This window comes from Alligator mississippiensis, chromosome 1, assembly GCF_030867095.1.
Source record: "Alligator mississippiensis isolate rAllMis1 chromosome 1, rAllMis1, whole genome shotgun sequence".
NCBI classification, from domain to species: Eukaryota; Metazoa; Chordata; order Crocodylia; family Alligatoridae; genus Alligator; species Alligator mississippiensis.
In genome coordinates this window covers 9,268,508-9,284,658 of record NC_081824.1, presented here as the reverse complement: position 1 = coordinate 9,284,658, position 16,151 = coordinate 9,268,508, and the positions used below count along the sequence as shown (strand labels likewise).

Genomic DNA, 16,151 nt, shown 5'->3' with positions numbered 1-16,151 from the left:
CCAAACTCAGCTGAAACCAACTGAAAGGTTCCCAGTGACTTACTGGGTTTTCGATCAAACCCAGAGTTCAGATTTGCATCTGAACTTGCCCAAAGTTCAAAAGCATCCTTACTTGGTATTCTACTCCTGATCTGGCCCATAGATTTCGGTTAAGCTCCAAAGTTTTGACAGGTATTTCCAAAATTTCCAGGACTTTGGATACTGGGTTTTAGTCCACACTCACCTCCAACATGTGCTACACACATGCATTTCATCATAATAATTTTATTTGGATTGAATAATTTCATTCCGTTTCCAGACTAAATGCCAGAGATTTAGGAGTGTCTGAATAGAGGGAAGAGAAATCAGGTTAAACTGTTTCATGTTTGAGCAAAATTCTAGCTTATTTTTAACGGCATTTTCTTTCCAAAGGTGGAGATAAACCTAACAGTACTCCACCCAGCTATTTCTGAAGGCCTCTAATCCTATAACAGTAAAACTGAAGGGAGAGGGAGCCATGTACCCTTCAGTAGTTAAACTCTCAGATTTTTTTTCCTAATGTGATCATTCTAAACTTTAGTAAAACGAACATGTAAAACCCTCCTCTTTACTCGTGTCCATAATCCTTCACATGAAGTACCAACGACAGTTTAACGCTTATATCTTTTTTGGAGAAACTCTTTAATGGAGTACGAAGGTATCAACATTTACAATTTTGAAGCCTGGAAACGCCTACACATATGCTTAATGTTAAGCATACAAGCAGTCGCATTGAAATCTCTAGGGCAATTCACATGCTCAAAATTAAGTATATACACAGTGGGAGCATTTATACATCACCATACGGCATACTATGGCGATGTAGTGATCATGTGGGTCTACACGTGATTGCCAGCTATGTTGCCGTACTGGCACACTGCCTAGCTATAGCGCACCACTATAGCGATGTAGCCGGCGAATGTAACCAGGCGCTTCCCATATGCCACAGTATGGGTGTCTACTGCGCCGTGTTTTAGTACTTCCCCCAAGCAAGTCTGCAAGTGTCAAGCATTGGTAGTTCAACAGTACAATTCCTGCCTCCCATGCACAAGACTTGGGCTCAATTCCCAGCGAATGCAGAGACTCCAGGTGATTGCTTTAGCTGGGTCCTGTGGTGCACCATGCAGGGTCTTTCACTGTGAGTGCTGAGGTCCTGGGTTCAGGTCCTGGCGTCCCCCTGTTTGTTCATGGTAAGGGTAGCCAAAATTTGGTATGGGCCTCCAAGGGAGGTGGTGCTCTCTGCTACCTTAGGGGTCTTTAAGAGAAGGCTGGATAGGCATCTAGCTGGGGTCATCTAGACCCAGCACTCTTTCCTGCCCAAGCAGGGGTTGGACTCGATGATCTATTGAGGTCCCTTCCGACCCCAATATCTATGACATAGTGCAGTGCTAACATCACTGTACGGTGATGTGCACACATACCCAGTGTGTATGATCAGGACCTAATTTCCAGAGTGGGATATATCCAGTGGCTGAATGGCAGGTTTACTTTTATCCTTAACTTGATTTCAACAGCGTTATCTCTGTTTACACCAAGTCTGGATTTCAGTGAGGCTGTGTAAGTACTGCAGAGACCTTACGCTCTCCTGCATAATTGTGCTCCGTTATTTGCCCACTGCCAAGGATCTTGGATTATTTGTGACATTCTCTACCTGTGCCTTATCATTCTGCAGCATTCATTTCATCAAAGCTTTGGCAATGCACTCGCACCAACGATGACACGGAAAACATAGTCGCTTATAGTTGCCAGCATCGCCAATCGTTATGCGGGGGAACTGAGCGCTCATGAGTTACGAAAAAATAAAACGTTCTTCTTCACATTGTCGTGATGCTTCAAACAAGAAAAAGATGCCTTCTGCATGCAAAATAATTAAGCATACCCGCCCCTTCGCTATGTTAACCAAACACCGACGCATTGTCTCTTCCACCTCCTGTCTGACCAGGTGCCTTGCTACATCTTGGGAGCTAGGAAGTAGGGGCGCGGGGGCTGGAGAGGGGGAGGGAGATCGTGACAATGAAACTCTACAGCTGGAAGAAAGGAACAAAAAAATACTCCTCAGACCTTTGACATGCAGCAAGTTTAGGATGCCAGTGATGGTATCCAATAGCAACGTCTGGCCTCTTTCTACCGTGACGTTATCGCCATCTTGTGGTGGGCACCCATCAAGCCAGCTGGAGCTCTTAGACCACGGGCCGCAAAATCGGAGGCGAGCGTGTCTCTGAAAAGAGGAAAGAATCACGCTTAAAACTGACTTTTTACTTGTGCACACCAAAATCCAAATGGGAGTAACTTTAAAATAGCTCACTTTGAAACAGAGTATAGCTTGGGCCTCCTAAAGCAACCAAACCTGCAGTTAGGGGAGAACGGAACAAAGTTTTATGAGAAATATCTGAAATGAAGTTCATTTATTCTGGCAAGTTGATTGCACTAGTGGTACCAGATACTCATTCAGCAGCCAGCCCAGCCCATTTCCCCTTCCACATAAAATAGGAGAAAACGGGAAATCTAAATTTCTCAGTGCGTTTTCCCTCCCTAAAACCAGAACTGGTGCAGAATCCAGCAGTCACAAGTACACCCAAAACAATCAGCTTGACGGGTGGCATTTAGAGTTGGTATTATTTTTCAAAGGCACTGCAGCCAATTGTCCCTATTTATAGTGACATTCCTCTTTTCAAGTCCCTTTCCTCCTCTCTCTGCTTATTTGATATTATTATTGCCTTCTCCTCAGCAGCTCACACATTAGTTCCAAATGAAGCATGGGAAGAGGCATAATGCTGATTAACTTCAAAAACGGCAGACAAATAGCCTGGATCATCTACTCAGAGTGTGTGAACCGGCACCTGCTTGTTATCAGCCTAGCCCTCCATTTCCCTTCCTTAATTCCGGACTTTAATCGCATGCATTGCAATGAAGGCTCGGCTGAATCCATGAAGATGAGCGCACATTCACAAACACTGAGAGGCAGACATACAGGCACAGAAAACAGCCCTCAGCCAGTTTGGGGGGAGATTTAATGTCGACGGTTTCATGGTTTTCATCAGGCTGTGGTTATCGCAAAGGAAAGACTTCCGGAGAGAAGCAAAACGAAGTACCTCATTTGCAAGCCCCTTGATGAAAGAGGTTGGTGCTCACAAAGGTTTTCCTACCTCCTCCCAGGCTGCATTCCCAAACAGAGTAGGTGGAATTTGTTCCACGAAACGTGTATGGAAAGGCCCCTTCAACTGCTCCTTAAAACTACAACCCTTTCCTCCTTAACACATCACACCTCGAAAGCCACCTGTGCCATTATTCTTACAAGCAACTACATGGCAACTATTGAGTATGTCAAGACATGCATTACATAAATGAGACACCACAAAAGCGACCTCCTTTTGCTGCTGCACAAGTGTATATAATGTACACTGAGCCTTACGTTTTTGCGGTCTCCTTCTCTCACGCCCTCCTTCGACTTACTAGACCCTACTCAACGGTCTACTTCACAGATAGACCTAGGCCTACCACAAAAGCCAGGCCTAGACCTACAGTGAAAGAAGCTCTTGGCACCATGTTTAGAGAGCAAAGTTCATACTCTAACAAGGATAGGCCAGCTTTTGTAAAGCATTCACCATACCTATCCTCAGATCAAGGCAAGGATTGACACATGGGATTCACCTCTATGGTAGGAAGGTCTCTGTAGTAGAAAAGGCATTAAATCAAGACTCAGGAGACAGGGGTTACAATCTTGGTCCAGCCAAAGGCATCTTGTACCGATGAAGGCAAAACACTTAACCTACTCTGGTCTCCAGTTTTGATGTATGAAGGATGACACTTCCCTGGGTCACGGAGTGTTATCAGGATAAAACCATTAAGAGCAACCGAGTGCTTGGTCACCAAAGGGCCATGTGTGCTGGGACCTGCAAAAGCACTTGCTCCCTTCCCAAGTGACTCTTCTATGCCCTGCTGATTGCACCAGTCTGTTTAGGGATGCAGTCAAAGAGATGATTTTAATCAAGAAAGCTCCATGGGGCATGTCCCCAGATGCAGGGGTGTGCAGTTTGCCATGGCAAAAATAGCAATGGCACAAATTTGTTCCACTTACTGCCACTGTGCATGCCCCTGCACGTGGGGTTGGCATGGGGCAAATTGTCCCACATGGGGTAGGGGAGGCTGAGGCCAGGACCTGTGCTGGTTCCAGCAGCCTTCTTTGGGATCCTGAGGGCCTCATGGGTGCAGCAGTGGCAACGATCAGCCTGGCTGATCAGAGCCTTGCTGGCAGCCAGCAGGGCTCTGGCCAGCTAGGCTCCGTTTCAGGCAGCGCATGCTGCTGCCCTGTGCGCCTCACCACTTTTTGCAGTATTTTTTTTTTTTTTTTTACACCAGGATCTCCCAGTGTCAATTTTTAGTGCCACGCTGTAAATCTGCAGCATGGCGACCAAGTTCACATGCTCTACGTGCAGTTTGAGGCCCCGCAAACTGCATGTGCACACTCATTGGGATGCGCCCCTGGAGTTGTGCACCCAGCTACTTGAAAAGCTCTTTTCATCTGCCGTCACAATACGTGTGATAAATCAGGGGATGCTTCTGAAAATACTTCCCTGGTTTCCATATCGGTAAATTAAAGGCAGGTCATTCTCTGGGTCAGGGATATGCCCTTGTTAATGTTGTTACTTAAACAAAAAAAAGTTTGAAAGAGGGTACACTGCTAAGCACATCTTATTCAGCCAGGATTTTGCCTGAGTTCTGGTTTGAGTGAGTCAAATGTAATTTGTGTGATGGAGATAGTCATTTTTTTCAATTCACTTGCCATCGGTCAGCTAACAAAGAAAAGCAGTCTGTCATAGAGACAGTTCCTACAACACCCAATGAAAGCAAGGGGTGCTGGAAAACATATGTTCAGGTAGAAATAAATTGAACATGATAGAAGTTTGTCAATAGGTAAAAGGGTGGTTATGAAAAGCACAGAGATCAATTATTCACCATTTCCCTCAGGTAGGACAAGCATTAATTAGCTTAATTTGCAGAAAACACGATTTGCAATATTAGAACAATATTATCATTATTATTACAATATTATTATAATCATATTATTATGATAATTATGATTACAATGTTACCCTTCCTAGCTAGAAGGATAAGTAAGCACTGGAATTGGCTACCTAAGGAGGTAAAAGCATGTTAAACAAATATCTCTAAGGGATGGTCTAGGTATTCATAACAAATCTCAGAGCAGAGGGATGCAAGAGGTGATCGTTTCCAGACTTACATTTCTATCATTTAAAGTAAAGTATTTGCAATATTAGAATTAATCCATTGCACTCATCTCTCTCTGCTTCTTGGGATGCCTTTTTGAACTATTTTTTTTTTCTTTTTTTAGGGATGAGCAAACCCCTGAATACCTTAGATTAACCCCTGAATACCTAAACAGTATTATTTGTTTCCAGGAGTACAACAAAGTGTTGGGTGCTTTCCAAATATTTGGGAATGGGAAGGCTGGCTTTAAGGAGTTAGACTGAAAATTTAGCTGGACATGCAGACAAAGTTTAGAGAGAAAGGGACACCAATATACAGAGTATATATAAATCAAGTCATAAAATCCTAGAATCCTAGAATTTAAAGAATCCTAGAAAATGAGGGTTGGAAGGGACCGTAGGAGGTCATCTAGTCCAACCCCCCTGCTCAAAGCAGGACCAGCCCCAACTAGATCATCCCAGCCAATTTATTTCACTGTGGAAGAAATGGGCCTTCAAGAAGGACTCAGATCTGGCCAGACTTGACGCCCTGAATACTAAATATTCATCACTTTAAAAACATAGGCTTCTCTTAGTAACAGAGTAGTGGTGGGGAAAACATTATAAGGAGGAGGTCTTGGAAAATCAAGATTTATAAAGGACCCTTGGTAATGTAAATATATATTGCTTCTTCGTATGCAGAATCCGCACAGCTAAGGGAACTGGTTTCCAATGGAAAACAAGCAAAACATGTTCAAGAAAAATCAAGAAATAAAGCCACTTCATTTCTTCTTCACCACTTTGCAACATATTGCATCAGCGCACACTCGTGCGATAACTTGCTGGGCAAATCACCCTGTGCCTCAGTGGGCGTGCATGCATGTACCATCAGTGAGCAGCAATAAAATGTGGAGCTCATCACTGCAGTTTCTTGCTCCTGGGAAGCAACCAGGTGTGTGGTTTACACGTGTGCCCAGACTGTAGCACACTGAGCCAGGTCAGAGCAGCCCCAGCTGATGGAGAGCCTGGGGGTCAGCCTGCCAGCCTGGGACTGCTCTCAATATGCTCAGCCTGCTGCAGAGGGGCTGGCTGGGGCATGAGGGCGCTTCAGTGTTGGGCTAGCCAGCAAACCCTCATGCCCCAGCCAGCCGGGTCAGCATCTACACGTGCGCTGCTTCTTGTGCATGAAAAAACTCTGCAGCAGGATAAGACTTGTATTTGCAAGTACTTCCCTGCTGCAGAGTTTAATAGTTGTGTGCACCCTAGTAGGGTTAGGGTTAGTTAATGAGTCAACTGCTCAGTAAACATCTCCCACCATCTTACAGTTGATAGCTCCCTGTCTGACAGAGCCTCAGTCCATCGATTTGATGCCTTTTGTAAAGAATTGCCATGAAATGGTTTGCCCTGTCCAAATCGGTGCTTTTAATGGGCTTGATCTAACACGCATTGAAATCGGGAAGGCTTCGTCCATTTGACTTCAACAAGTAAAGCATCTAATTCCTTAGGTTGTAATGGGCCTGGGCACAAAGAATATTTTAAGTTGTTCTAGCTCTTAATGTTTAAATCTTGCTGTGAACTGCAAGACCCGTTGAAGAAATAAACACCATAACATTAAATAAAAACTGAGTCCCTTTCTGCTTTTTGGCTTCTTGTAAATGAAAGCATTTCCTGGTTCCCAGAATTTCACCCTACCTCTTTCCATTTAGGTTCATTTATCTAACTATAGACTCTATAGACTATGTGGCTATAGTCCCTCTGTTTTCATACACATACACCTTCCCCCTGGTTAAAGGGGAGCTATCCCCAACACTCGATATACTGATGCTCCCAAGGCAAGCACAGATGCTTGCTGGAGTCCAGGAAGCTTCATCGGTCTTAAGAAACTAACTTGAAAATGAAATATGTGCACAAATAGCTGCTCCTTCCATTTATTTGTATCATTCTAGCACCTTGGGGCGCCACTGTGCAGGAGGCCACACATACCCACCATGAGACAGGACCTGCCCCAAGGACCTTACAATCTAGACATACAAAAAAGACAAACTTCCTTATTTTATTCCTCCATGGGGAACTGCACCACAGGGAGGTTAAAAGATTTGCTAAGACCCCAAAGAAATGCAGTCTCTCAAACACAAGACCATCTCCCGCCCCCCGCCCTCCCCTCAAAGGAACTCTTACTCTTTGATTTATCTCTTTTTCCCCCTTTTTCTTGAGCTGGGAAGGACCTCAAAAGAACGCAGTGTGGTCTGGTGGACTGGGAACAGGACAGCGAGTCAGGAGTCCTGGATTTTATTCCTACCACTACCATTGCCTGCTGGGATATGTGGAACAAGCCTCTGCACTTCTGTTCCACCTTGTCCCCTTTCCCATTACCTAATTAGATAGTAAAACACCTATGTAGAGCTGGCCTTATGGGTGGGTGATGCGGGCACCTGCCCAGGGCGCCGTCATCAGGGGGGTGCTACGTGCACATTTTCCCTAAGGCCAGCTCTGCACCAATGAATAGGCCTGGCCTCACACTGCCGAGTGGGACAGCACCCAGCGCAATGGCAGCGCTGGACACTACTAGCATATAAAAAGCAATAAGGATGAGGCACCTTTATTACTGGTGTGTCCTGTATGATGCTAATCCTGACCAGGAGGGTAAGGCTACATGAGCACAGGCGGTAAATCACATTGTGAGCTCATAGCAAAGTGGCCAAGTAGTTATAACATATGATTAATAGCTGCATAGTCCTTTGCATCTCATGTGAGATGGGCCCAGGTAACACACTTCTTCATTGGGTAGCCTCTCCAGGTTTTGTCTCCTTCCCTTGGTCACAGAGGAAAAACCCAATAATGGCAGTTAAGTGCTCGATCACCAGAGGACTGCATATGCTGAAAGATTTGGGAACATTTGCTCCTTCCTTCCCACTGCCAGGTTGAGGACCAAGGAGTGAGAAGAGTCACGAGCAGTTGTTCACAGCAGACAGGCTCTTCTTGTTGCTCTGGCTGGCACTGAGCGCTCGCCCGATGCTGTTATTTAAACCATACCTAGTAACACTGAGGAGCAGCAGCAGCTGCAGCAGCTGCAGCAACCAAGGTCATGGCTGTCTGCCCTCCAGTGCATGTTTGTCTGATGAACCAGAAGGAGCCCCCAGAGCCAGTGGGAGCCAAGCACGTGGAGCCGACTGTCATCTATTCGGCTTTCATCTATTTTTATTGGGGGGACTTTTGGGGACTGCAGTGGCATGGACCTCAAAAGGCAAGATGCAGAGAAATGCAAATCTGCACAGAGCGCATCTCAGTGACCGGGCTGTAGGTGTTACTGGCTAGCTCTGCGAGTTGCAGTAAGTCAAATTCATATGCAGATCCCTACTCGCTTCGTACTTCATACTCAAATTACAACTCAGCATGTTACAACCACAACAGAATGTCTTCCCCGTGGTAGCTTTGATCCACCTTGACTATAAACAGAGGTGATTTGAGCCCCAGATGTTGTCATCAAACAAGATTTAAGCATGCCCAGCCTTGGATCCAGATCAGGAGCTTGCAGTGAACTTTGAGTCAGAGCCAAGCCCAGGGACAGAGGGAGGCACGGCGCTCTTCTTAGGATTGCTTGCATGCTTCTATGCCGAGTCTTTACATGTGGATACTTACCTTCCCTCTCCGTCTTTGCATTGCAGGTGTGCCAACATGATCTGACAAGCTGTAACTCTCATCACCTCGTTGCAAGTGAGGCTTGTAAGGAAATAAAGGAAGAAGAGCCCTTGGATTAGTGCCTAGAAAGGTCAGAGGCTCTGTGTGACCACAGATATGCCATCTGAAGTAGATATTCAATTCAGACCAAACCTAGGGGTCTCAAACAAGCACTAAACTAATGACTAGAAATGGGCTTCAGAGAGACTAAAATTCCCATTCATTCAGTAAGGCTAAACTTCCAAACAAAAATGCGTTTGTAAGCCCGCCGTCCCCAACTGTGTGTAGCTCCAGGGTGCCCGGTTCACTGAATGACTGGGAGAGGTAAGGAAGAATGGCTGAAAGCTCAAATTAAGTGAGCGAGAGAGCATGTGTGCACACATGCACACAGACGCGTATACATATATTTTACATACAGCTGAGATAATGAACATGAGGAATGCAGACAGTCTTAAACCCAGCATCACGGGTGCCCCTGTTTCACTAAGGCAGTAGTGGACGAATGCCCTGCCCTGTACTACATTGGGAGTATAAGACCCAACCCAAGATAGACATGAGCTTAGGAGTACTTTGGTCCTGTACGATGCCCCTTATGATACCGAGGAGCACTAAAGTACAGGGAGTTTTGTCTAGATTAAAATCAGGAGTCACTTGTTCTGCTCCCAGTTCTGACAAGAAGCTAATTTTTTTTTCTGTGTGGCTTGTGAAAGGCACTTAGGGTCAGATCCTGTCCACCTAATCGATGCCCAAGTGTGATCTCATTCCACCTTGCCTGAGTAACTGAAAAGCCATTGCCATGCCTATCTTTGTATCTTAGCCTTAAGGCTTAATTACAAAAAGCAGTGAGGAAGAAGAGGACCCATCACTTGTGTGTTAATAACTTTAGGGAGAGTGAAAGAGGATCATACTCAGGCTTCTCACTACCTTTTAGGTGCCCGATCAAAGACATAGGATTTGGCCCTTAATGTCTGTGCCTTGACTTCTCCACCTGTAAAACAGGGATACTAAGTCTTACCTCTTGTGATTATACTGATGATGAATCAATTCTCTGTAAAAAAAGTTCAAGCTAGAGCATAACAGACAAAATGTACTGGGTGAATACAATATATCATTACAGTAAATCCAATATCTTTTATTAGACCAACTCAAATAGTTGGAAAAATTCTTCTTAGCAAGCTTTACGGGTGCAAATACCCTTCCTCATCCTGACGAAAGGTGTTTGTGTGCAAAAGTTTGCTAAGAAGAATTTTTTTCCAACTATTTGAGTTGATCTAATAAAAGATATCGGACTTACCCAAAGAACCTTGACTGCCGATGTCCTTAGACCAACACGGCTTCAACCTATACCCCTGAGACATATCATTAGCAACCCTGGTATATTGGTCCCGTTATAGTTCAACTCACTACTCTCAACCTCTCCTCCTGTATTACTTTTCTCAAGTTTCCAACAGGTTTATCTTTATGTTTTTTATTTGTTTTTTGGGTTTTTTTAACTGTCATACAGTATAGCTGCTATAAGGTAGCCCTGGGCTGGCTGCATTTCAGCTGCTGATGAAGTGCTCTCTCTTGAGGGCATATACTTCACTTCATCTCAAGTACCAACCTGTGCTCTTTTGGAGAGCTAGCACCGACATAAAAGCAAACTAGATTATAACGATGACACCATTCTGGCCAAAGAGCAAGAAAGCCATTAAACTAAGACAGTTGGTATCAATCCAGAAACTATAACACATATTTTGGTTGTTGTTATACCCAACCCTTTACTAACTGTCAATTTAAACTCAAGGTTTTTTGAAATGGGGACTCTCAAATCCAAACCCTACTGAAGTCAGTAGCAGAATTTTCCCAATGACTTCAATGAGGACAGAATTTCAACCGCTTGCCAGTAAGGCGCTGAACACGCTGATGGCATTATATACATGCATAGCAATAATCATTTTTTTAAAAACCCACCAAATTGTTTTCTTACATATATTAAAAAAAAAAAAATCTCTATATGGTTTCCTGCGATCCACTGCAGGAGTGGAGAACGTCTTTAAGCACTGTGCTATTACCCGTTCCTAGTTATGCAGGGAACAAGTGAAGGGTTTTGAACACTACAGCCATATCAGAGAGATTGACACACACAAGGTAGCCTTTTCTTCTGGTGCTGACAGATTGCCATTTAACCAGCAAGTACAGAGAGCAAGTGTTTCTGTTCCCAGTCACTAGTGAGAGACAAGGTTAACATTTTAAGTGATGGAGTACAGTGTATATTTCCCCATGCTCTGGACCCAGGACTCCACGCCACATTTGAAAACACTTAATTTCAGTGATGGAATACATGGAGCTCACTTTCCAGGCTGTGAACTCTTGACAGCTCCTCAGTTTAATATAACAGGGAAACCATTTCCCCCTCCCCCTCTTCAATCTACCTGAAGGAAAGCAAAAAAAAAAACAAAACAAACATACATATTTGGAGGGGACAAAAGGGAACGGGGTGTTTTATTATCCTAGATGTCTTTTACAAGGGAAGCGTTCACAGCCATCTGCTCTAATTATTCCTCCTGTATTGGCCATCATCTCCATGCAACAATAGAAATAATTATCTCCTCAAGGGCAAAAAAATATATATTTACAGAAGCAAACAAAATTTGATTATTTTTACCTCCTGGGGAAAAAAAAAAAAAAACAGAAACATCAAACTACTTCCTAATGAAGGAGCAATTAAGAAGGTGGTTAGAACATCTATAATTAAAACAGGCAAATTGGTGCAGGCTCTTCGCTCCTCAACACATGCTCCATAAATATTCAAAATCTTATTCCCCGCACTGAACACGTTTAGTGTACAAGATACGCCCCAGCCCTCAGATGAGCCAGATTTGGCCGGTGGTGGCCCCTTTGGTCAAGTCCCACAGTCACATTGGCACATGTATAGTATCGAGACAAGGAACATTCAGTATCACTTTGTATTTGCTCTTTCTCTACACTTCTACAAAGGTCGATTAAACCAGTGTAGACATTTCATGTACTCAGCTGCAGGAGAAGTAGAAGTTAGCTGTCAACAATCTTTAACATCAGCTTTTTTGGTACGGGCCATGACATCAGAATGGCACCATTGACACAAGCTGTGTATACTTCTTTTGGGAAGATATAAATTTAAAGCAATCTGTGCCCAGCAACCTCTACAAGGAGTTCCTTTCATATTCATTTAATTTGAATCTTATGGGTACACACTGCACTCAGGTTGGGGACAGAAATTATACATAAACCAGTATAAGTGGTCAGAAACTGGTTCAGATCTATAACACGCAAGTTCACTACACATAAATCACTTTCAAAATGGCCAAAACCAATTTAAGATAAACGTGGATGGATGTAGTATCAGACTTTAATGATTTAGGTTAAATCAGTTTATTGAACTTCTGTCCCAGATCCTCTCCAGATTCAAGTTAACTCTCAGTCCTCCAGCATCCCAGGATGCTTTGCACCTCCCCCACAAACCTCCTTGCAGGGAGGGTGGGCTTGCCTTGGCCTAAGCTGTCTTCTCCAGCTGAGCAGGGAGGCATGCTGTAGTCCCCCCAGTTTCCAGTCTGAGCCACTGCAGGCATGTGGTTCCATTAACACAATCAAAACTGAATGTCTGTTCACTTGCTTATCAGTTCAATCTATGCAGCTTAGACTAACCTGCAAAGATTGAATCGATTCCACCTTGGGCTTTTTGATGGTCCTAACTTAGTCCATAAGGGAGGATACTAGACTTGTTGGGTGGAGAAGCAGCTGAGAAGTTGGAAGAAGGAAAATGATCTGGCACTTCCACGCAACCCTGAAAGGACTAATTCCAGGGTGGTCATCAGGCCAAATTCAGACACGCTTAATAGACTGCCCTTCTTTATAGGGTAGTAAGTAAGTGCAAGAGCAACTAATGTGTCATGTCTCAAAACAGGTTTGCCACCAATTTCCACAGAACCAAGGTTAAGCCTCCTTCATCTAATAAAATAACTAACTGCGCTTGGCTACTAGCAGTTCAGACTATTTTAAATATTAAACCTGAATGCACTTAATGCACATTGCCTGATGGTCAAAAGGTGGTATAAAAGCCTATGTGGAACAGAGCAGATTTGCCCTGCTTTATAATTTGTTCAGATACAGAACCCAGATCTGAATAGCTCATGGTCTTTCACAGCACAGAAAATCAGCAATCCAGATACCCGCCAATTCAGCAAAGACTTCTGATTTTTCAAGTGGGGGTGGGGAACAGTGCTCACTAAATCACATGTCTGATGCCATCATTGACCTCAATACCAATTTAGGAAAACTGTAAGAAGAGCAGGGAGGAATACAGGCAAAAAGAAACAACTCACAAGCCTGAAAACTTCAGATACAAGTTTGGCAAACCAGAGACTGTACAGCCCACGGGGATGGGGCTGAGGGAAGATCTGGACTGTCAGAGTTAACGTTTCTTGTCTAAACTCCAAGAGACAGAAGAGGGACAGTTGGGGTAGAAGGGATTTAGGAAGACTGGGTTTGATTCCCAGCTCAGCCACAAACACTCAGGAAATGCATAGATGAGGCAAGAGCGGCCAAAAGTCATGCTGAGTTAGACCCTGAAAAGGAAATCCAAACAAACAATACAGGTTCCCCAGCTACATAAATAAAACCGAGAGAGGAAGTGGGGCCACTGTGTACTAAGCATGGACTAGAGATTAAGATAAGGTAAGTAATCGTCTACTAAGAGTATAGATAGATGTAACAATTATATCAGTATCATATAATAACCATAAAGCTACAATGCAACTGTTGCATCTGCATCCTATACCAGTATCGATGTAGCAAAATCACTGCAACTTTAATCGATTCATTCGGGATTAAAATGACACTGATTTAACTCACTCGTTTGGCTACAAGGGCATACAGCTGTAACAGCTGCATCATAACGGCTGAGGCCTGCTCCCCAGAGGCATCCTTTTACCTCTCTTAAACATTATGCCTGTTTCTGGCTTGAAAGGAAATGCTCAGGTCAGAGGAAGATTCTGGGAGGAGTTTCTCAAGGCTGGCCCTTATTTCATCATTTATTCATGATCTTCATAGGTGTAACTGGCCAATCTGTGCCTTCAGCAGTACTATGTCCCCCCACTGCACCTTCCATGCAGAAGCTCCATGTCACCTCCTACTTTGCCCCCAACATGCATGTTGAGTAGCCAAAATACACCTGTTTTTACCAGCAAAAAAAGGAGGTGATATCTCCCCCAGCAGCAGCAAACCACCGACCACTCCTGTCCACGCCCTCCTTCTTCCCCTTCTCCTTTATGCTTCTGATGCTTTTAGCATTAAAAAATAAGACTGAGTTTATGTAATCTGGTGAAGTTGAAGGAATCATCCAATCAGAGGAAGAATGTTATGCAGGAAGCACAGAATGACCTTGAGAAATGGGATGAAATGTAATAATACAATGTGCAAGATCATGCACTTAGGGACTGATAACAAGCATTGCTGTTATCAGCTGAGGCTTCCTCGGGTACAAGCTAAAGAGGAGGACAAAGATCGGGGTGTATAAGTAATATTGTAGGAGGATTAAGGGGCCATGAGTGTGATGAAACCATGGAAAAAATAAATACATTCTTTGCCTAGCAGGGAAGACATTTTCCAACAGAGGAAGGGAAGTACTATTCCCATTGTACAAGGCACTGGGGAGATCCCATCTTGAACATTATGGCCCATTCTGGGCCCCTACAAGGAACTGGAACATGTACAAAGAAAGGCTACTAGGGCTGTGGACAGTTTAAGAAGAGAGACAAGAGCTGCTGAGATGTAACTGTTATGTCTATATGCTCCTGTATGGATACAAGTGTTCAAGATGAGGTTGGACAAGCATTGGTCTGGGGTGATCTGGGAGCAGCTATGCCTATGCTCTCCTAGGGGTATTTCCCAGGTTTCTGAGCTTTGCTGACTGCCACGTGGGGCCAGGAATGAATCTTTTTTCCCCTCCTGATGCCCCATGCTCTTGCTTCTCCTGGGACTTAAACTTAAATCCAGAGTTTCCTGGCTTGATGGTCTTGCCCCTCCACTCAGGGGCAGACCAATCACCATATCTGGAGGAAGGAAAGATTTCTTACTGCATGTCCGGATTAGTAGAGACTGGTGATTTTTGCCTTCTTCTGTAGTGGGGGAGTGCGGCCATCTTCCTTGGATCTCTCAAGCATATTTTAACAATCTTTGCGGCAGTGTGACATTAGCCAACATTGTCCCCTGCTTTACCAGTGGCAGGTTTGGGTGTTAACCTGAATGAAACACAATTTCCTGCACTTGAATCACAGAATCATTGAGAAGCAGGGCTGGAAGGGACCTCCATACATCAGCATCATCTCTATCCAAGCCATCCTATGCGAATCCATAACCTAATCTCATAGTAAAACTACAACCAACCCTGACACAAGACGAGATGTACCACCCTAACCTGCCACAGGTGAAGCAGGGGGACTATGGCAGCCGACATCCTGCCTCTGTAAAAGGTTAATATATACTCAAGTGATGAAACCCCTTGTCACCTCCTTACTTGACCACCAACATGCCCTCCCACTACATGCCCTCCCAGTCATGCCTTCCCACTACAAAGGAAACCAAGCCAAAAAACCCCCACAGTTTGTACCAATCTGACCATAGGGTAAAATTCCTTCCCGACCCCAAATGTGGTGATTGGTCTGACCCTGAGTGCAGGGGCAAGTCCCTCTAGCCAGGAACATCCAGATTTAAGTCCCAGCAGGAGCACTGGCAAAACCCAGTCAAAATCCTCTTCCAGGCCTGTATTCCTATGATTTCATGTGCTACCTGCTGAGAACCGTGACTCGGTTTTCCATGTGCCGTATAGGGATCATGCTCTCCTGCCTAGCTGGGGCACTGGGGGAATAAATCAATTCATGGCCGCATAGACGGCAGATAGCAAAGTGACTAGGGCTGTGTGGGTACTTACACAGACAGACAGAGGGTCCGGTCCTGGGAGATCTTCAGTGCTTTCCATTTTACAATGGGAGTGCTTATTAGCACTGCCAACATTAAACGAGGAAAAATTCTCTTCCGAGCTCCCCTGCTGCAATGTCACAGACTTGCACCGCTTTTACACCAGCACAATAGAGGAAGAACGTGGCCCAGCACATTCACTTTGGGACTGATGAATGGCCCAGTCTCCAGCCAACTATTACAGGATAAATCTGTTTACACACAAAAAATTGACCTAGGCCAGTGAGGTGGGACTAGAACCAGGAAGCTGGC

General features: G+C 44.4%; 1 protein-coding gene across 12 annotated transcripts in view; it reads right to left on the bottom strand.

Moving 5' to 3' along the window:
* PKHD1 (PKHD1 ciliary IPT domain containing fibrocystin/polyductin) overlaps positions 1 to 16,151 on the bottom strand; it is a 389,637-nt gene that overhangs the window by 255,111 nt on the left and 118,375 nt on the right. For all 12 annotated transcript variants that reach the window (XR_002091425.2, XM_019491318.2, XM_019491321.2 and 9 more), the window contains one exon: positions 2,080 to 2,236. Coding sequence is in view for 11 of the 12 variants with exons in the window: in XM_019491318.2 (XP_019346863.2) it covers positions 2,080 to 2,236 (157 nt within the window). In the remaining variant the exon portion in view is untranslated. The remainder of the gene's footprint in view (positions 1 to 2,079; positions 2,237 to 16,151) is intronic.